Source organism: Acanthopagrus latus, chromosome 2 (assembly GCF_904848185.1).
Source record: "Acanthopagrus latus isolate v.2019 chromosome 2, fAcaLat1.1, whole genome shotgun sequence".
Lineage (NCBI taxonomy): Eukaryota > Metazoa > Chordata > Actinopteri > Spariformes > Sparidae > Acanthopagrus > Acanthopagrus latus.
The window spans coordinates 28,532,047-28,554,778 of record NC_051040.1 but is presented as its reverse complement, the minus strand read 5'-3'; the positions used below and the strand labels follow the sequence as shown (position 1 = coordinate 28,554,778).

The 22,732-nt window shown below is 40.9% G+C and overlaps 1 protein-coding gene across 3 annotated transcripts in view; it reads right to left on the bottom strand.

Annotated features, from left to right (window-relative positions):
* The window catches only part of sgsm2 (small G protein signaling modulator 2), a 91,990-nt gene that overhangs the window by 8,604 nt on the left and 60,654 nt on the right, over positions 1–22,732 (bottom strand). The window contains exons 4-18 of one of the 3 annotated variants that reach the window (XM_037087044.1): positions 19,192–19,359; positions 17,355–17,422; positions 15,102–15,250; positions 14,838–14,972; positions 12,186–12,310; positions 11,958–12,025; positions 11,477–11,640; positions 10,452–10,584; positions 10,058–10,195; positions 6,144–6,318; positions 5,726–5,790; positions 4,860–5,005; positions 3,026–3,154; positions 2,725–2,907; positions 114–500 (exon numbers count right to left, since the gene is read on the bottom strand). In XM_037087044.1, coding sequence (XP_036942939.1) covers positions 114–500; positions 2,725–2,907; positions 3,026–3,154; positions 4,860–5,005; positions 5,726–5,790; positions 6,144–6,318; positions 10,058–10,195; positions 10,452–10,584; positions 11,477–11,640; positions 11,958–12,025; positions 12,186–12,310; positions 14,838–14,972; positions 15,102–15,250; positions 17,355–17,422; positions 19,192–19,359 — 2,233 coding nt within the window. The remainder of the gene's footprint in view (positions 1–113; positions 501–2,724; positions 2,908–3,025; positions 3,155–4,859; positions 5,006–5,725; positions 5,791–6,143; positions 6,319–10,057; positions 10,196–10,451; positions 10,585–11,476; positions 11,641–11,957; positions 12,026–12,185; positions 12,311–14,837; positions 14,973–15,101; positions 15,251–17,354; positions 17,423–19,191; positions 19,360–22,732) is intronic. The other 2 variants (XM_037087053.1, XM_037087062.1) reach the window with 2 other exon arrangements.

The window sequence follows — 22,732 nt, the reverse complement described above, 5'->3', positions numbered from 1 at the left end:
CCTCTGTCTGTCCATCTGCTCTGTGGCTCATAAGGTGTCATATGTCTGTCCCACTTGCTGTAGATTCACTCAGTCAGATTCAATAAACAGACATATTGTCGTACTGTGCATACCGTATATGAGGAGAGTGAAGGTGATATTCCCTCTGCGGCTGCTCCATTGGTCACCAGTTTGTCCAGCTGACTGCAAAGCCTGTCTTCAGTCAGAGAGTCCTGCCGCCCCCCAAGCACACCCGGAGTGCTGCCCTCCTCCCCAACCCCCCCTTCCTCCTCCGTACTCTGACCATCGTCTATGCTGGACAGGATCTGGGAATGAGCAGAGGTCACTGAGTAGTTTCTGGAGGAGGGGAGACCCGAGTCGGGGGAGTCAAACTCCACCAGAGGGCGCTCCTCTGGGGGGAGGGCTGCAGGGGGAACCAGGGTGGTCATGGTGGGGGTACTGTCCTCTCCACTGGGGGTCTCCTGGCTCCCCGCGTCGGGCTCATCCACAGACATAAACACCTGAAGAAGGATGGAACTTTAGAAGTGATGGAGGACAGACATGACGCGGGGTGGGACCATAAATCAGATGGTGTATGATTTCACCAGGGTTGCTGATGGTAATTCCCCCAGTTTTTGAAATCAAACACACCCTGTTAATACTAAATGACAGTGTAGTTTCTCAATCATAATTTGTAAGATTTCCACATTACCTACTGTATGTTCCATATTTTGTTGAGTTCTTACATCAGGGGTCTCAAACTGTTGGCCCCTGGACCCACTGCAGCACTGAGTAGACACCAGTCTTGTAGCGTTCAATGTTGGACTATTCATTTATCAGAAAGCAAAAAGACGATGGTGGCCAAGCAATGAAGAGTAAAGAGTTTGATACCCCTGACTTACATTAACCCTAGTTTTTTGTAGCCATACCGATTCCCATAGTGCTCTGTCTGCACTAGATATATGTCTAGCTGCACCAGTTCTCATTCTGCTATAGGTTCAAAAAAACCTCTGTCTTGTTCATATTTCTTTAAACCAATCGCAGTTGTCATCTGCAGTGCTAACCTCAGGATGTGGCGATCGTTTCCTGCAAAATAATGTCTGATGAGGCTTGTTCTCGGGGTGTGTGTGTGTGTAACAGGTAAGTTGGTAGATTTGTTTGGGTTGCGACAAATTTAGTGTTTGGGGTAACTTAAGTATAAGTCACTAGCTCAGAGATGACTTTCTGTATGAATGACAATAAATGGCCTATATTAATTACTTTTACTGTATTTGTAAAATTTGGCATGTTTGCCATCAATTTGTTATATTCTTAAAATACATTTGTTGTAAATGGTGAAATCAATTGAGACAGTGTGTTCAACCAGCTGCTGGGAGGTCTACACACTTCAGACACAAAGTTTGTTTAGTTTCTATTTGCACAATGACGATTACAATCACATTATTGTCAGGGAGTCTGAAATACTGTCGTTACTACTGACATCATTCCATAACCAGGTCCATGTTCATGACTTTAACACACACACACACACACACACACACACACACACACACACACACACACACACACACACACACACACACACACACACACACACACACTCACAGCTGCCCTCTTCTTGCAACAATTGTATCAAGTAGATCACAACATGAGTTTAATATTAATTAAGAAAAGGTATGACAGTGCACACCCCAGGGAGGGATACTGACATGATCATTGTCACTGTCATTCACCAAAGAATATGGTGTGTAGTTCCTCTGGAAAACATGTTACTTTTAACCAATTCATATCATTAATGTAAAAAATAAATCACTATTTTTGACTAAAATGTATAAGTGAACCCACAGATCTGTGATTTTACAGCTTTCATGGAAGCTCAGCTCACACTGGCTGAAGCCCGCGCTTTACCCTCTCTAGTTTCTATAACTTCTGGGGAAACACGAGAAACACCAGGTGACACAGAGTGTGCGAGAAAACAAAGTAAGCTCATAAGTTAGCCACTCTGTTTAGCATTGTTTGTGTTGCTCATCACAGAGAGATTTTCATCAGCAGCTCCTGCACTTCTTGACAACATAATCAAACTACAGTTCTTTGGGATTGTTTAAAGAGAATGGCAGAAATGACACACTGTGTGTTTAACAAAGCTCCTGCAGGGCCACAGAAGGCCTTATTATTACATCAAGTAGCTCCAACCAAGTAAGCTGATTGGTCAACAAGACATTTAGAGTGTTCAGCATCCCCTGTCAGCTGTGGCCATGAGCAGGCTGCATGGCGCCCCTGGTGTAATAATACTTGTGAAGTTTACAGATGCAGAGGCTGAATCTATATGTGGAAAAAACTAATCAGCAGGTGTCTTAGTTGTAACAAGTGTTAATAAGTGCAGAATTTATTCAGTTTGGTAATATTGCTTAATCATTTCACAGGCTGGGTAGAACATATTTAAATGTATAACTTGGTGATGGGTGTAAGACTGTGAAGTTGTCCTGAAGGAGAACGGGTTATTGGTTGGTTATCAGCCATGTTAATGAGCTCAGATACAACAAACATGAAGCAAATATTAGCATGTGTGATCATGTCTAAACAATGCTATTTAAAACATTTGGGTTAGGTTGATTATTGTATATCGGTCTGAGCTTCAGTCAAGCTCAGTTCAATACACCATTAGAAGTACTCTCTGTATTATTACGTCTAATAAGTAGTCAGATGCTTGTTGGGTAAATGTCATATTGTCATGGGTTTCTTCACCTCGTTGCTGAGTGTGGAGTCTCTGTGAACGAGTCGCAGCACGTGGCTGTCGATGCTGCTGCCTGATGACAGCTTGGCAAAGATGGCTGACTGCATCTCCTTCTCCCTCTGCCTGACGATCACCTCGCAGGCCTTCCACTCCCGCATCACCTGCTGGTAGCGCTCACTGATCTTCACATCAATCTTTACAGGAAAGAAAAGACAAGCACACAAATTAAGTGAGAACTTAAGTGTGTGTGTGTGTGTGTGTGTGTGTGTGTGTGTGTGTGTGTGTTTGTTTGTCTGTGTGTGTGTGCTGTACCTGATTCATGTCCTTTTTGCCCATGCCGAACTTGTAGTGTCCCAGCAGGAAAGGCCAAACTTCCTTCCGGATGTCGTGCTGCACCCCACCATAATAAACCAACCTCAGCAGCTCCAGCTCCTTATAGTTCTACACAGACACACACACACACACACACACACACACACACACACACACATGCACAGGAAGGAAGGTTAATAATTATATATAAACCAAAAGAGGAAGAAAGATGACAGGAAGAAGCAGCCTGGTGTGAATGGTGAGAGGAGAACGAGGAAGAGGAAGTGCATCAATAATGGAAGAAGAGAAAGAGTGATTGCGATCCATACAGAAGAAGACGTAGATGAGTGCAGAAGATAAAGGACACAGATATGAATAGAGTGTAAATTAGTAATGATGACTTTGTCAGAGTTGATGAATGATTACACTGGCTGCTTTAATAGCTACGATGGTATCGCACAGCACTCTGTAATGAGACTTCATTTCACTGAAACTCATTAATTTTTCATTAGAGCGTGGAGAGAGGTGGAGACTGCAGGAGCGGTACACCATCCCTGACTTACAATTCATATACAGCTAAAAGAGGTAATACTATAGATGAGGGTATGACGGAATAATAGAAAAACAGTTCATTAAGAGGTAACTGAAGTTTAATTATGAAGTAAAAAAAAAAAAAAAAAAAAAAAAAAAATTTTATGAAGTTTAAACACAATTAACAGTGAGAACTTTGAAATTCAGGGCAACAAGAACTAATACATATAAATGTGCAGGGTGAGGCCTCACAGTGCTCCAAAACAGGGGTGAGGAGTTCGGGTGCTTTGGTTTTCCATTCTATGCTACACTCTGTTTTTATTGCACTACATTTTGAAGGGAAGTGTTGCATTTTCACTTCACTGAACACTGAACAGTTACTCCAAATTCGTCCAATTCAGCATCAGTAACACTGGTCCAATAATAAAATATACAGTGAAGCTTCTAAATGTTTTATAATGTTTTTTCACTGCACTTTTTTCTCTTGTTGAAATGTTTTACTCTTCCCTTTAACCTTTCGTCATATTGTAAAGCACTTAAAATCTTAATTAGTATATTACAATATAACACTCTGTATGGTGCCATGTGCATATTTAGTTTAGTTAGTATTTTTCTGCTAATACATTTGTACACTTACCTATGTAAAATGCTGAGCGTTAGCCTTCTACTTTGAATAAAGTATTTCTACATTTAGGTATTGCTGCTACTTTTACTTAAAAAATAAAAAATCTCCAGACTTCCTCTGCTGTCCAATCAGGGAAGCATGAGAAAATAAATAAAGACACTGAGCATCATCTCTGGGACTCTTTCTCTGGGATTTCTTCTCTTTTAAACAGAAAAACTGGCCACTTGAAGCCGTTATGCTCATTAAATAGCACATGCCTCTTTCCTATCTGTTAAAAACTTCTTATGTGCTGCTGAAATTGCACTTAGATGTCAAAGCTTGACAGCAGATTTACAGAAAGAAAAATTTGCTCCCTGTTATTCTTATAAAAACATTCCTCACAGGTTGCATCACTTTATCTCAATGCTATAAAGTATTGTGGTAAATAAGACTTGCACGGCATAAGATGACCATGACAAATCTATAAGGCTAGATCAATACCAATGACTCAGTGATGACTTGGCAGTCTGCGGTGATTTACGGCCATTAACTGCAGGTGGAGGTTTGTCAGATGGTGCAGGAAGAAGATTAAGACTCCTCTCATGTTGCTGTAATTCCTGCTGCTTGTTGGCCTACATTTCATTTCTCTCTCAGCCTCACTTGTTAGCTGCTGTACAAACTTCTCTGCTCTCTACCCACCTTGCAGTCTTTCTGGTACTTGCTCCACACCTCTTTGCTGAGGCCCCCGGATGCCTCACAGGGTCTGTCGGGGGGGACGATGTTGTGGTTGACCAGAGCTGACAGGTGAGTCCGCACGGTGGACAGGTGTCGACAGTAGGCCAGCCCTGACAGGACAGGTGTGACACGGACAGACACACACAGCTGAGACCAAGCCTTCGTAGAGTCAGAGTAAATTTTTACGGATTTGTCTCAGAAGGCTCTCCAATGTTTACAACATACAACTCCCTATGTCCTCTGACACGCAATGTAAATCACTGAAAAAAAAAAAAAAAAATTCCGAGGCATTAACATTGTATATACAAAGCTGAAAAAGAACAATTCCGAGATGTTAAAATACAATATTAAACTGATAAAGGAGAACATGTTTCGGTGATGAATGGAAATGAAAAACGAAACCAGTCTGTGAACCATCTACGGCCATGAGTGACTAATGATAATTCATCAAAATGTAAATGTGTCCCAGAAATTGTTAAATGTGATAAACCACCTGAATGCCTGTGGTCATGTGACACACATTCACAGTTTAATATGATGAATGAGATCTAAACTAAACAATTCTTAGTTATGTTTTACACTAATCTAAAACTGTTGAACTGAAGTTGTATATCAATAAACTGACATCATATACAGTTTGTGTCGGTGTAAAAATGTCCCCGTGCTACGCACAAGCTACAACTGATAACAGTAAGTGGTGTTTAACTCATGTATGTAAGTAAGAAGACGTAACGTGTTGTATTACACAAATAATGTCACAGTCATAAGATTCACAAAACAGCTGGAAATGAAAGTATGAGCACTGTGCAGAGGTAACGTGACAGACTTACATCCATAAAAGGCTCTGGAGACTATCTGCCTCTTCATGTTCTGGCAGAGCATCTTCAGAGGAACACTGGTGGAAAACAGAAGTCACCCATGACTACCGAGCCACCCTCTGGTTTGTAGAGGTGTCTTTGTTTATATAGGCTTTTTACTTTTACTGAAGAAACCACAGCCATGGCTGTAGATTAAGCAACAACTTCAGTGCATCGATGTGTTTTTCCTACTGGACAGATGGACTAGATGCCGCCTGCATGAAATCTCAGACTGCTTTCAATTACAATCTCAAAACTCAAAGACAATTATAATTAAAACATTACAGCAACACTCACAAAGACAGGAATAAAATACAAACTGGTGCTTTGGGTTGTATTTGACTGACAGGAAGTTTTTAGATACAGTGCTTCATAAAATCAAACGACATACGTGTGAATGTCTGATGGCTCATGGACGCAGGTACAGCCTGCCGGGTAGTCGAAGGACACGTTGCTACCGGCCGTGGAGCAAGACTGGCACAGCGACTCGTGAGCGGTTACTTCAGCTTGTTGCCACGACGACGGGCTGCCTCCAAAACCCTGCATCTCCAACATCTCCCCGTGATCTAAACCAGAGAGAGTGGAAGTGAGAAGACAGAGAGAGGTCTCAGTGCTCTGAGACCAAACAGACACTGCTGTTTTTGCCTACTACACTCTTCGTTGTTTGTTTTGTCTTTAACTCAGCTTCACACTGGCTATATTCTAGGCCTTACATATTATGACATAGGTCCCTCAGCTCAACCATAAATACATCTTTCCATGTATTGTTCTTTGTTATTCATGACATCAAGAGATGAGTAGATGGATGGGAATTTTACACTCATGTTACATGTGAGAGCTGGAAAAACAAGCGCAGAGAGGAAACCAAAAGTGGAGGGGGACGGTTTAGGAAGCAGGAACGGTGCTGTGGGAGAGACAGGAAGGGAGGATGCAGAGAAGCCATGCTGGTTCAGTTCATTCACAGGGAGGCAGAGGAGACAGCAGAGCTCAGGGACGCTTCAGACAAACAGGAGAGAGGAGGAATTAGAAGAGGACAAGAGAGGAAGGGAAGGAGTGATAGAAGAGAAGGCAAGGACGTGGCAAATGCTCAGGCCATGCAGGATGCATAAAGCCAGAACAAGACAAGAGACATCAACATAAATCATCTCAAACAACGGAAAGAAATGGACACCAGTAAAAGGGCACACAAAGGGGAGGAAAAATCATAAAAAAACTTCAACATTAAATAAATGCTCTTCACCTTAATTCTTCAGGTTGGAGCTGATGACCTGTCATAAATATGAAGCTGCGCTTTGGTTGTTCAATAACCCCAAAAAACAAATAATAAGAACGAAAAAAAGCGAACAGAAAAAATGCTGGAGTGAGACCCACATTTGGCCTCCCCCTCTTTAGTTTAGGACTAGACGTGATCAACAACTGTTTTTGGGATCAGTAATGCAACCCTGCTCACACAAGGACTCCACGTCTCTACTACTGCGGAACCCCACAGGACCGTAATGAGAGGGGTGGGGGAGGGGGGGCAAGGGGAGGGGGAGGGGGGCTGGCGGGGTTAGTGAAGAATTACAGTGAACAGCATTGCAGCAAACGACTGCACAAACAGAGGAGAAACAACCGAGGAAGTCAAAGAAGAGAGAGATAGAAATCAAAACGAACACAGGAGGAGACTGTGAGAGAGGATTTTCCATCACAAATACGCAGAAACACATAATTGTTCTTAAAAAAACAAACAAAAAAAAAACAATGAAACGGGTGCATATCTCCCATGCAAAAATTGTCAAGCATGTTGCAAGTGAGAAATGAAAGGACAAAAAGTAGGAGACAGAATTAAGTCAAATCAAAGAGTGCAAAAAACTAAGCAAATAATCGAAAGCTTTTCTTGGCCACAACGGTGGAAACCCAACAGTACTGAGACATGCTTCAAAAGCTATAACCCTTTCATAATTATAAGGCGGTCGACACTGTGAATCCCAGAATGCAAAGCAGCCGGAAAGGCCTTGACCTAGACAAGGAGACCTGGGGAAGTTCAAATCTGTTTACAGTAATGAAACCAAATGACAGATGTGTCTAGTCACTGTCTTTGACGGCAGCCTCGTTATACAAGTCTGTTCAATTGATAGTGTGTGTTTCTAGAGTGTGTTTCACAGACTTGCATAAGGATCCCTGCCAGGAAACTGGATTAAAGTGTGTCTCTGAGCAGTGGGAGGAAAAGGAAGCAACAGAGAGAGAGAGAGAGAGAGTGAAATTAAGCAGGAAGGGCGTAGGGGGAGTCTGCCAGCGGCTGCTGTGGCATTAACTCAGTCTCTGACAATAACTGGGACAGAGCCATTTTCTAAACATGTTATTGTGTCAGATAAGAATGACCAGGGGCTTTTAACTTCCAGCTGTCATTTATGTGACAACAAAAAGACAAACATAATGTAGAAAACATTTATCTTATTGTCTTGAGTAATGGAATGGCTGGATTAGGCTGAGACTGTTTGGTTCGGCTCCGGAGATAATACTTAATTACAAGGACTCATCTGGATTTTGGTAGTGTTGCATCAGGATGGCGTGGATGCGATGAAGCCTGCCGTCCTTTACTGACACTCTGGAGAGTCTACTGACAGCTCACTGCATATCTGACATTCAGATTTGATGATGCCTTAACACACAGAACAATACTTCTGTCTTGATGATAATGGATGCCGGGCAACTGACAGAGCTATGAGGACACTGAGTGACACTATCATGAACTTTAAAGCCTCTTTTGCTACTGACACAACAATATGCAATGGTATGTGGCTACAAAGTGACACAGCAAGCAGGATCTTTTTGTTTTGTTTGTAAAAGATGCGATATTTAGCATTTTTAAAGGAGTGATATGCAAAAAAAATGACTCCCTGTCTATGGTCACCCCAAAAATATAGTGGTAGCAAATCAGCGGAAGAACCACTAATTGTGCAGCTAGTTGCCCGATTAGCTGATGGGAGTCTTCCTGCCAAGATGGCACCTCAATTCACAGGGGGTGTGTTGGTGTTAACACTGTGGGCAATCAGGCTCAGCGACCTCCCAGTGAACATGACAGGACACTGGGCTAAGACTGCACACAGCCCCTGAGATGGAGGGAGGCCAGTTAGAAGACATGGGATATGGAGGGACAGGACAGGCATGAAGTGCAGGAGAAGTACAAGGGAGCTTCGGCAGCAGCATGTTATATTTTGAATATTTTGACATCGGGCACAGTAATTTAAAGATTTATTTATTATTATAAAAATATAGGGGTGGTGATTGTTGGAGCAGTGGAACTACACACATTGACATTTTTGGTGAGTTTAATTGTAGCAAGTTTGAACTGTGTGTTTTACAGAGAGTTAACAAGGCAATTACGCAGGAAAAAAGGCTGAGGAATCTTTCCTTTCTTTATAGTCTGGAGTTTCATTTCCTTTTCAATTAGACAACCAAAGCTATGAGAGCTTGTGAAATGTAGCGAACTTGCTGCTTGCATACATCAGAAGTTGTCTGATAAACTCCGCTGCTGATGTGGCTGGAAATAGTCAGAGCAGAATTAAGAGTTCCTTTATAAACTAAAATAATAGCTGAAAGAGTCTGAAAGGCTTTCTAAAGCTGCTAGCCTAATTGCTATTCTGTGCTTATTCTCTGTGTTGGTCACTTTCATTTAGCAATCTGATCTGACTCAAAGTTAGCTGTGCAATTAGTGGGGCAATTATTAACACCATGATGGAGTATTTTCAGCACAACCATCAAGAGCACATTTCTAATTCAAATGTTGCTTCCTGTCCCTTAGGAATCACTTTCATTATAGCAAACAAAGACAAAAGGATGTCACTTTTACCATCCATTTTTATTCAGTGTAACACTGGCCAGAAAATATGCGTTTACTTAACAAGGTTATTTCTGCTGTCTTTTTTCTAACAGATTATCAAAAGTAATCAACGAAGTTAGAGGCTGTCGGTCATAGTATCTACAGTATCAGCCTACTGTTGTCTCAGTTTTAATGTGTACGTCAACATGGCTAGTAGACTACATGAAGCGCATAATCCTGTTACTAAAAATAATCAAAAAGTAACTTTGCTTTTCCGTTTTGTTTTGATAAACCTGGACTTCCCCATGTCCTTGTGAACACAGCCAACCCCAGCCTACTCCACCCTGTTGGGCTGGGCCTCAGGAAGCACACACACAGGCAGATGAAGCCGGGGGGGGGGGAGGTGGGGTTGGGAGGGGAGAGGGACGTCTGAAGCCGGGGTGAGGTCTCACGAGTGGAGGGGGGGCAGTGGGGTTGGGTGGGTGTGTTAAGGTGATAAAAACCTTTCATGACATTAGGGTCTGTGAGGTTCCGCGAGCAGATCATTGAGATCATAGCATGGAGCCTATCTTCCTCTTCCTCGTCATCGTCCAGGGACGGAGCGCGGCTGCCCGTGGTGTGGTGGTAGTTTATAGTGACTGCTTGCACCAGTGGGACAACAGAGAACACAGTTAGAACAGTGCCACCCTCCAGACCTCGGGAAGAGCATTGTGGGAGAGACACCACACTTCACCCATACTTTGTCATCACATCAAGACAAAATTCAAGCAGATATACAGTACTTAAGTTTCAAAAGGCAAAAGCAATCACAGAGATGAGTGTTAACCATTGAGGAAGATACCTTTGTTTTTTTTTACTTTGTACCAATGTGCATGATAATGTAAAACTGTTACTTACTGGCATCGTAGCGGTATCCAGGGTAGACAATGCGAAACACATAGTCAGCAGCTGTCTGCTCCTCACCGTTCCTGTCCTGGTCGATAAGCCGAGCAGCACTGCTCCTCTTCCTAAGTTTAGGGAAGACTTTCCCCTGCAGAAATGTAAAATGTACAAAGGTTATTCTTAGAAGAGGTACTTCACTTCTGTCTTATGCTTCCACTGGAAGACTGTTTTGAATACATCAGTGGGAAAGCAACACAAGCTTGGAAGGTGAGCTTTTGTTGCAGCTGTAAGACCGAAATATAAATGAAACAGCATTAATGATAACTGTGAACTGTGAAACTCTGATATTATGTTGATAATACACATGTTGAAAATATTGTGTGTAGCTCCAGCCGCTCTTAAATAATTTACTTTTCTTTCAGTTCTCAATTTGTCACAGTAGGCAGCAGCAATGAAATAAGAAGATGATGAGGGAACTAGCTAGCTAGCTATCTACCTCTAGTGTGCGGCTGCTGTGCAACATCATGACAGGACAGAGGATTTTTTAGTAGATGTCATGATGATATTGGCATCATGAATTCTTTTGGCTGTGATAATCATGAGAATCTGACATTGTGACAAGTCTAGGTGGGAGGAAAAAAAAAATCACGATTCGATTTGAATGTGTAGGAGATGAGCACAACACTGCTGTCTCACAACAATACATGCATTGACATATGGCAACAATGTTTTAATAAAAATGCATAAGAAAATGCACAACTTAAATAACATACAGCAGAGCGCAGGCGATCACACAATATGCTATTTTTATGTAAGAAGTATAAAATCAAATTGTATCTATAGTAACTTGCATAACTGGATCCCACCAAAACACAGAAAAGTAGACTATGAAGGTTTCCTCAGAACTGATGCCAAAATTAAACTGATAGAAAATTGGCATCACAGTAGGAAAGGTGAACCTTTGCTAGTTGGGATGGTTTGATACCTTTTCTCTAATTTTGGAACGGAAGTGCTTCCGCTCAGTAAAGTTTGTGACACACCTTGCCTTTCTGAGACCAGAGGGGCGGCTCCAGCTGACCCCGTGGTAAAAGGCCTGTTTCGAGACAGGAGAGGAAGGCCAGGAGGTGTCCACCAGGGGGGAAGTGGAGGGGCGGCCGCTGGATCCCATCCTGACTGACCAGGACCAGCGTACCACCACAGTCAGCTGAAAACATAATGCAAGAATGAGATAAGAGCAGCAAAAAAAGGGAAAAGGACAACATAGATTATGTAATAATTTTTTAAAACTACTTTTTACTTTTAAGTTATATATTTATAAAGTCTAGTGCACATGAACATGGGCGAGTGCGCGTGCACACACACGCAACATGTAAGAGATGCAAAGAGGGAGAACATTTGGTGAAGAAGTGCTCTTACATGCATCTGACCTGCACTGGCCATTACTGGCTATCAACACTTCATCAAGACAAGCTAACAACTGTGTATGTGTATTGCATTGTGGGAGAGCTGCAGTATACTCACGGCGTTGGTGACAGTGGATACAGACTATCTGGCGCAGTGGGACAGTAAGTGCATAGTCCCAGTAGATACTGTCAGAAAGGGAAATGTTTTTGATTGGTAAAGAAAGTCACTGTGTAAAAAGAAGCTTCAGAGGCAACTCATCGTTAATGTAAATTCACTTTTTTTCCACAGGGACAATTTACATCATTTACATATTTTCAACAAATATAGCGGATGCCTCTTGAGTACCTCTTCTCTAGGTCACAGTCGCCCAGCGTGCCATTGATGAGCTGGTTGGGTGTCCACTTCAGGGTGAGGTTATCCCCAGCCTGGTGGAGCGACAGGTAGCCACGCAACACCTCCATGTCCTTCTTCTACCGTGGGAGACAGGAGAGAAGAGCGAGGGACGATGATGATGTGAGACATCAGGCTCTGACTTTTGAGCATGAGACAGAGAATAGCTAAAAGGAGTATACATCCTTGATTAAACCTTTAAATCCACCTGACAACTTGCTTTCAAATCTTAACCAAATAGTAGAATACATTTTTTTTCCCCAAACAATGCACATTGGCTTTATTTCTCCAAACACTAGAGTATAAGAGTCGTACAACTAATTTCTGTACATTAAGTATGGAACTAGAGCCGAGAGGTGACTAGCCTAGCTTAGCATAACGACTGGAAGCAGATGCAAAAAGTTAGACTGGCTATAAAACAGAAATGTAAGAAAGTTCATTTGTGGTGAAGGACAGAGTTCCACTCTATAATGAACTTGACTCTTAATGAAGTCATTCCCTCTTCTTCCACTTCCAGTGCTACACTAGGCTAGTCACCTCTCGACTCCAGAGGCGTTCTTAATGCAAGGAAAATGACACTGATTAACATCTCCTCAGGAACTCTCAGAAACAAAGCAAATATCACCTTTTCAGCATTTTGAACTATATCTTGAATTATTTCTCTTAAATGTTACATTTCTGTGGCTAAGTTTAAATTCAATAAACTTAATAGTGTAACAAAACACAGTTCATCTACTTGATCAGAAATATCTGATCAGTTTTAAATGACCGAATGATTTAGAAAATGGTTTTCAGGGCCTCTTGGAGTAGTTGACTATAATCTCATAGATTCATCCTGCTCAAACAGATAAAGTAAAACAAAAAAAAATTTACATATATTTCATGTTACAAGATAGAACCTGATAATAGTATAAAATAAGAAGCAGATGGTATAATCAAATACAGTACCATTAAACATTTGTGGTGTAAAGTGAATGCTTGATTTTTCTATATGCGCACCCAGCCATGTGCAGTAGCACGGCTCTGTCAAAGGCTGAGCATTGTGGGAGGCAAATATGTGCTCATTATACATTCCCAGGGCCAAACATGCTGAAGCCTCTTGGCAGCACAGAGCACATTACAGGCAGGAGAAAGACAGCTTTCATTCCAAAGATCACACATACAAATATTGTGTGCGTGTGTTTGTGTCTGTGTGTGTGTGTGTGTGTGTGTCTGTGTAGCACAATAATAGATGAAAATAACCATCATTTGTAATCTATCTGTTCACCAGCTGAGTGGGTGCAGAGAGCTTTCTGTGTGTACTGCATATCTGTCAGCCTCCAAGTTGGATTTCTGACTTTATCCGAGATCAACAGTAGCTTCAGGGCTTCCACAGCAGCACACTGAGGTCTGTAAGATACATATATTTCTAGATATATATATATCTAAGTTTCTATGTTTCTATAAATTGTTATGCCAATAATTCACATAAAGTAAAAATGGAGATATAGGAAATAGAGAGATACAGGGTTGCTGTAATACTGATGTCTCATTTAATCATAGTGTACATTTCATATACTGATGTATCCGATGCTTTTCTATGATCATGTGTGACAGCAGGATATCGCTGCTCTGATCCTCTGATGTGTTCACGGTGCTTTGAGAAAGAAAGCAAACAGACTGACTCAGTAACACAACTGTGACATGTGCTCAGTTCACTGAACTACAACAGGAATCGAACTAAACACAGCTGCTTTGTGACGATCTGTGTATTTATAATGTCAACATTTCAAGAGCCAGTATCCCCGATACGGTCATTTTTATCTATACTGTTTTAATTAGTACCGACTAATGAAAACTGTTGATAGCAAAGTCTGTATATTTAACCAGAGTGACCAGGACAAATACTAAAACATTCATTTGTTCATTAATGTTTTAGTATTTCTCTGTTGTTTGTTAAAAAGAGATAAGAGAGTATTAATATATCAATATCAAACATTTGTGTAGATTAGTGCAGTGATTGTTCTTAGTCTGTTCATGAGACAGATGTCAGGAATCATCTACTCTTCTTTGACAATACAGTCCTTTAACTTCTCCCTGTCTTTGTGTCTGCTCTTGGGTCTGATTAAAAATAATCGGTTCAAACCATAACCTGAGGTAAATTCCATTTACGTTCACCGTATTATTGGAGGCAAAAAGTTAATCAATTAAATAAATAATCAAAACCAAAACGATCTGCTTAGCTAAATACCATTAATGGTAAGTGGAAAAACACTTTTTTGTAAGTATGTCCAGAGGTGAGCTGCAAGTCAGAAGTGAGGATCCACAAGGTGTTTGATGGATCAGCATCAGCTATATAACATCTGATCCTTTGTTTTCTGTAAGGACACTACTGTCAAAAAGTCTCTATTCTGCTCTATTTAAAAACTGGAATTTGGACTGACTTCATGAAAAACTCACATTGAGATTAGGAGCAAAAATATATGATCTGGACAGCCCTGGTTCTGAACCGATCTTTTTACACAAACTTCAACAATACCACAGATAGCGTATGTATCAGGAACTGATTTGAATCTTTTTGTTCAGTTGTTTCAAAGCTGTCCACAAAGCTAGAATGTACAGTCATACCGGTTGCACCAGGACGTTGTTTTTGCCGTAGAGAAGGTGTGTTCTAGAGTTTTGGTGGAGAGACTCCACATACTCCCTCGCTGAGGCAGCAAACCTGTCCTCTGACATGCTGCCACTGGATTGCCTCTTGCGTATCTAGAAAAGAAAAGATTTTAACAGCCACCTTACAGTATCTAGCGTCCTCAGTGATTATTACTACCCTCTACCATACGCCAGCACCTCCTCAGGACCGAAGCAGCTGATCTAAAACAGCTCCACACTCACCCCCAGAGCAGGCCGGCGGCCAGCTGAGGTATCTTGGCCCCGGTGGGCCCCGTGGATCCGGTGACGCTGAACGAGCTCATTCGCTGAGGGGTCTGTCCAGAAATGATCCGACGTCTTCAGTTTTGTGTACTCCAGAGCACAGGGACCCACTGAGAGCACATCATTTATTAACATTAGTTAAATACTGTTCCTGACTTGAATCTGTGAGCAGTAAAATGTATAACCATTAATAGGTGCATAATAAAACATGTATTGATGATGATAAAGCAATAAGTAGTAAAGGTTTAACAATGACAAAAAACGATGTTAGTTAAACTGAATAAATGTGTTTGTAATACTGTGATAAACAAGTACAAGAAGATCAGAAGGTTTATATTATCATTCTGAGGCGCCTATAAACTGTACACAAACTGTATTACAATAAACTTTGTATGATGTTATTATCATCATCTTATTATTATCATCTTAGCAATGTCAATTAATAATATTGTGAGGACTTATAAGGGCTTTATTGCCTATCAAGTAGTCAATAAGGACCTTAATATAAATATAAAGCTTTTTATATGCATATAGTGTATATACATATACACACACACACACACAAGTATGTACCATGCACGGACTGCCTAGATCTCATCTGTCCTATCAGGATCTAGCAGAGTATTTAATATTTCAGATGTTCAAAATGGTGTCTATCATGCAGTTGAGCCACTTTTTATAGAACTGGCTTATATGAAATAAACAATGTTTTGCTATGAAGCATGGTGTACTTCTTATTGTTCTTATTGTCTGTTTTTACAGTTCCATTATAAAAAAGGCTCAGCTATTTCTTAAAACAGCTGAATGCTGCAGATTTAAATATTACTCTCACAGGAGGAAATGGAGCATTTGTTGGGGACTATTTTTATCCATGGATTACTGCAAATTTGGTGCTCTGGGACAGTGTGTGTGGGATCGAGTCCAAAAAAATAAATAAAACTACAGTGTGTGTGTTGATGGTAATGAATGTCAGCCAGTGCAACAGTGTGACTCATAGATATGTTTTTGTTAAATGGATCTCTATGGCACAGAGCAAAAGATATTCCACACTCTGATACACACACACATACTATGTTTGAGTAGTTTGATATAGACAATCACCAGAAATGTCTTTTAACATAAGTTAACTATTTGAAAGATGCACGTCAGTGGAAAAATAAATATGACAGTAAAAGACTCACCAATAATCTTAGTTATTCAAGTTTAAGTGCAGCTGGCACTATTAAGTAATCATAAATCTGCAAAAACATATGTCTGATAAACATAAGTATAAATGTTTTAATTGATATCATAACATCATATAATTTTAGCAGAGAATGACTGACATTTATGAGCTTGATCCATATAATATTTTTATATAATATTCCTAATTATTCATTAGTGTTTAATGACTCATTAATTAAATGAATCATGGTGTTTTTGTTACGGGCCCCTGCTGAGGGACTCTTCAACAGAGGCTGCCATGTTACACCACCATGTTTCTATGGTAGCCCAGAATGGACAAACCAAATTTCACTTTTTCGCCTTTTTTAGAAGCCACTTTAATGGAGAACGAGACGAGGGGTGTTCAGTTGTTTGCAATCTGCAAACTAATTGCTAGATGCCACTGAATCCTAAACAAAATGAATGATGGCAGCATAGAGATTAAAATGGCACCACTAGCAGAAGAGAGATAAAATTCACCGTTTGGGTTTGCGTGCGTTTCTGTCGCAGGGTTTCTTACTTGTCCACCAGGTGTCCTCAGTGTGTCGTACTGCCCTGCACACATGTTGCTGATATTCCCTTATTCACCCTTCTTTGCCACTATTGGCCTGATCTGCACCATGTTAGTCAGTGTGGATACAGGCCGTGTTCCTCCTTCCCTCAGCCAGTTGTCACACTGTTCAACTTGTCTCCTCTGGTTTAATTTGCTAAGCTGTTTGTTTTGTGTTCCTGCCTGACTTCCTGTGTTTCTGCTTATTAAACTTTGTGTCTGGGTTCTCTGCCTCAGTCTCCTGCCTGCAGTCTACCCTCAGCTCCTCAACCAAAGCTGGCCTAAAGTTATATCCTATAACAGATTTGTGATCAGCAATTTGTCAAATTTGTTTACCTGACAGTGGATTTTGTATTAATATAGGAACATGTGTTCTGGATTCTATTGTGTAGTACTTTTTGTTACTGGCCTGTGATCATTTTTGAAATGCTGGCAGTTAAAGCACAGTGTGATATACTCACCCAGTAGAGCTGCCAAGATGGGGCCGAAGACTGAGTCATGCATCAGAGCTTCCCTCTCATAGTATTTACTGCAGAAATAAGTGAATCAAAAGGAAAACTAAATTAAATGCCATCTGTCTCTAGTGAGGAGTCCTCCTAAGCTTTATGTGGTAGGTGAAAGGAAAGTATCTTGTGATCTGCACATACTTAATTTCCCAGAATGCATTTCACGGAAGAGGCCAGAGGAAAAATCCATGGGCTTATCAAAACTGGTATAATTCAGTTGAGTGGATGTTCAGTGTTATATCAGCAATCCTCGCACAAAACTACTGGCTGCATGGTATCCTGGGACCTGTATCACAGGTGATATCACAAAGCTGGTTAACTTTATAATGAGCGGATCACCATGTAAAACTATAGCCCATGTCTGCACTCTGAGTTAAAATGGGGATTTCAGACACAAAAGAGACTGTAACTTACCAAACTAACAGCCTAAATAATTACTATTATAGTTAAATACTACCTGCACTGTTTCCTTTAATTCAGAGAGACCTCCTGCCTGTTTAGGTGCTTTTACACTCTTATGGATAACACTATTAAATCTCCTTGGGAGATGAGAGGATAATCAGAAATTTAAAGTCAACTGTTGCCTTTAATGATAGTAAAAAAAAAAAATGTATCTGTATCTGTAATTGTCCTTCCGCTCTACATGTGTTACGTGTGTTGCATGACTTTTTTGATTCATGATAGTGCATTTATGATGTGACAAAAAGCACCAAAATGTAATTAGGGAAAGCAAATTAATATCTGTATTATCCGTTTACGTTTGTGGGCTGACACCGTCTTTGAGTGGCTGCACACAGTTGAATGCACACAGGGATGCAACTTCACCAGTTTACCAATGATGAACTCCCTGCAAAGCCAAGGTGTGAACCTTCTTTGCCATCAGATGCAAATGTTTTATTTGCCCCTGCACTTGAGTAGATTGAAAATGAAGGAGAGGCAAATATTATTTCCTGTGTATTTTACAAGTGTGCCGTGCCTTATGCGTAGGTTTACAGATATATTTACATGTACAGCACATCTATCATAGTTCTGAATAGATCTCATATAATTTTAAACCCTTCTTTCTGCCACATTTCCCTTTGGATAGCACCACTTCATCTCATATTATTTAAGGAATCTTCTGGTGCTTCTGATAACGCTCATGTGACAGGCATTCAACTAAGAATTCATCCTCTTTCATGTGAATGTGCTGATAGTAGAATAGGCAAACCCAGAGTTAACGGAGCCAGGCGATAAACAGCTTCATGATATTACTTGTTCAGGATCACTGATGATAGGCTCAGTGAGGCCAGGTGCTTGCCTGCTTCATAGTTCAGGCCGTGGGTCTACTGAGGCTGCTGTTCATTGAGAACTGAGTGCCTGTTATAGACTTCCTAATGTGTGAGACAGAAAACTTGATATTTATCCTGGTCACTTGAATCAGATCAGATTAACTATTCTGCGGTCGTCGGTCACCAAGTTCTCAACAAGAGCAATAAAACTTCACACAACACTTCTCAAGTGTCAAGCAGTGTGATTCACATTGTCAGATGTATGTGAAGCCCACTGGTCCACTTCATGTTTGAGGTTTTGATCAGTGAAGTAGTCGTGGAAGCCAATGTGTGGACAGCTTGTTGAGGCAAACGGTGATTGAGACAGAAACACAGAACAAAGCAAGAGGAGAGCGAACACAGAAGCTGAATGGAACACTAAAGAGGTACTGCTCATCACTCAGCTACAACAAAGCCTGGAGTGGTGGTGCTTCTGAGTCACTGTTGTGCATCACCAGGGAGAGAAAAAAAAAACTAATTACCTAGAGTTGTCCACAATATACTGCACTATCTTGTCCAGAACTTTCTCGAAGAGAGCTGTCCGGACCCAGATGTGTTTGATGGCCTGGGCAGAAAGGGGCTGAGGGGGGCGGCTGGTGGTGGAGGAGCCCTGTCTCCTCAGAGGTTCATGGCCCATGCTCTGGGTTCTCCTGCAGGACACAAAGCACAATATTATCAGTGACTGTTACTACAGAGAGGACGTCATGTTTGTCTTTGTAGCCTGGTGGACATCAGACTTTTGAGTCTGATACTGAAATGAATGTTAAAGGTGCAATTTGTGAGAAATGGCCACCTGTCGATTTTATACTCCAAAGAAATAGGGGCCAGAATATCACCAGAGTAACCGCTAACTGTAGCTGGCATTAACTGGTCAGTTAGCCGTGGTCCAGACTGGGAGCTCAGAGCTACGGGGAAGTGTTGGTGTTTACAGTGCTAGCACCGGAGTGTTAGAGTGTGACGGGCTTTGGCTGGCTGGTTGGTCTCTGTCATTGTCAGTATTGTATTGAAGATAAAGAGAGGCTTTCTAAATCTTTCCAAAAGCTCAAAATACACAGACACACCTCAACAGAGACCATGAATAACACTACAGCATATTGCACAGGTTACACTGTGTTTGAGTAAAGCAATTCTGCTGCAAAACATTTTCCTCAATCGAAGTCAATTAGGTTCGCTGTTGCCTAGTGCAAGTATGCCCTGTGCAGCTTTCTGAGGCTCAGAAATACAGATTTGTTCAATGTACTGCTAATGAAGTAAGAACAGAATGAGATTAATTGTCAACAGACTGGAGCTGGAAACAAAAACATACAATAACCTGAAGTTGTACATTCACTTGTGTAAAATAACTCATACAAGTAAGACATTTGCAGGTTAATGTATTTGACCATCAAGAGGCAGCGTTTAACAGCAAAAATAGTTATATCACTGTATCTAACAGCTGATCACTGGTTGCTTTCCAATAAATCTGTGTTCTATGTCAGACAAAAGAGGCAACTCTATTTTCAATGAATTCATCTGTTTCATGAATATGGAAGCAGATGCACAATGTCAGGCAGAAGAGAGGAGCACTTTCATCCCAGACTGAGTTTGATCTCGACAGAAATCAGACAAAACCGCTCACACACGCCCACTTCCACAAGCTAATGAGTGTGTGCTTGTGTCTGCGCTTAGGGGGGCTGCCACAGTCACGATGTTAGCAATCCCCTGAAGTGCGTGTGTGAGCGTGTGCGTGTGTGTGAAAAGGGTATTTCGCTAAGTCACGATTTTTGCAGTCCCCTACCATTTCACATGTGTGTGCGTGCGTGTGCAGTGACAGTACTCCAGGGGAGGGGAGGGGAGAACAAGGATGATGTCAGAGATAAGACAGGATGCAAAAGAGATGGGGTCCTGTTCTAAATAAAACCTGCAGTGTGGTGCAGTGTCATGGAGAATTTCAGCTTTCACCTCAAGCTATATGTTGCTTTTGTCATTACTTGTTGCCAAATTTGGGGGGGGGGGGGGGGGGTGGCATTGCCCTTGATCTGAAAAATTACAGTAATGTATCCCTTTGTAAACCTGTCATCCCCAATGTTGAGTTAAATGTGTTAGTCTACTCTGCTTGAGTCACTGATCCTCTATCTGGCTGAAGTTAGAAGTTAGAATGTGCTGTGTGATGGTGATGTTGATAAATCCTTGGTGTTGTCCCTGGTGCTGAAGCTGTAGATGAATTTATGATTGCACCATTTTCTCTCAGCTCCACCCTCCTGTCAGCTTTGTCTTGGATCCATTATATTCTCCAAACTAAATACTGTCTATACTAATTTTAATACTATATTGTTTCCTATATCATACTACAGTAATATGTAGTAGGGGTAGACCAATTATTGGCACCAGACAGTTATCGGGCGGCTAGTCAGCATTGTCTGTTATCGGTATCTGTCATGTTTCTGTCAGATTAGCAATAAAATTACTAACTAATTCAAAAAAGGTGCTACTTTGGCTCTGATACAACATCCTCTCACACAATGTCCCATCCACATGTGAAAATGAATAGCCTATTCACAGTGAATAATCTGAAACTGAAGTAACAAGTTATTCAGCGTGTCAAATAAATGTAGTGAAGAGGAAGTACAAAGTAGCAGAGAATGGAAATGCTCAGGTAAAGCACTCGAAAACTACACTTAATAATAGTAATTGAATAAACTGTACTTGTTTATGTGTTTATTTTATCCCCAGTTGCTTGGACATTTTGACACAAAGATCTTCATTCAAGTCCTACATATTGGTTATCAGTCTCCTATATTTCTAATCATTGGTATCAACCCTAAAAAAAGTGTACCCATAGTATTTAGACATCATGGTCAAAGCAAAGTGACAAGCAGCAATGTGTAGAGTGAGAGGATCACAGAGACACACTGCTACTTTTAGATTCCAATGACATTCCCATAAGTCAAGGTGAACTTGAAAATGCGAGGTCGGCTGTGTTCAGAAGCACAATTGGCATCATTTAACAGCAGAGAGTGGTGAGAGGAAAAGAAGGAAGTTTGAATTAAAATATGTGTATGTTGGTGATGTGGGGGGCAGTGTGTGCTCCCAGTCTCCCTTATTGCTCAAGTGTTATAGAGATTCCAACCCTTCACGCAGTCTTCACTAGCAAACTGATTTGTGAGTGAGTGGATATTGTTTTGTCAGCTGGCGTTTGCAAAGTAACGAATGAACTTCAAGAAAAGGATCATCAGCATGTTTCCATTCAGCCTAGTGTTGAATGAGGCTTCCATTTAAACCTGTGTAGCCACGTATCTACAGAACAGGCTCCTTATGAGTAAAAGGAGCAGTGATATCTGTTGTAACCCCTCTGTGTTGCTATGGTGATCCAGTTGTCATTCTGCTGCAGGGTTATAAAGTGTTCACTGTAAGTACTGTATGTTTTTACCGTAGTTATTCATTGTTTATGGTGACGTTGTAAATAACAGACTCTGGACCCCTGTGAAGGCAGGCAGATGGGTGACATAGGTTGACTGGAGTAAGAGCTACTTGTCTCACTGATATTCATCCATTTGTGTTATTCATTGTTTAAAATGCTGTTATGAGTATGTATACTTCAACTGATTAGTTGGATGACTGTTCTGTAATTAGCTAACCTATATGCCTTCAGAATTTATATAATTTCCATCTCGTACCTGATGTTTCAGGTCAGACTTAGATAAGCCTAAATAATATTATCTACACACTATAATCTTTTAAGATTTTTAATTCAACACCAAATGTTTCTTCATGATCAGACGGTCCTGGTTATCTGGAAAAAGCAGAGGTGAAAAAACATCCATATTTGAAGCTTATAAGAGAGCTTCAGAGGCAGGTGAATGAGTCTGTGTATCCTTCCTTCATTCAATAACATCATTCAATCTGGAAAAACAAAACAAAAAGGGTCTGAGTTGTACAGAAACCAACATTGTTACCCTTTATTTCATTTCCAGATTGAATTAAATAATGAAATGAATGGATGATGCACAGATGTAAATGGAATTTCAAAAACACATTGGTCTG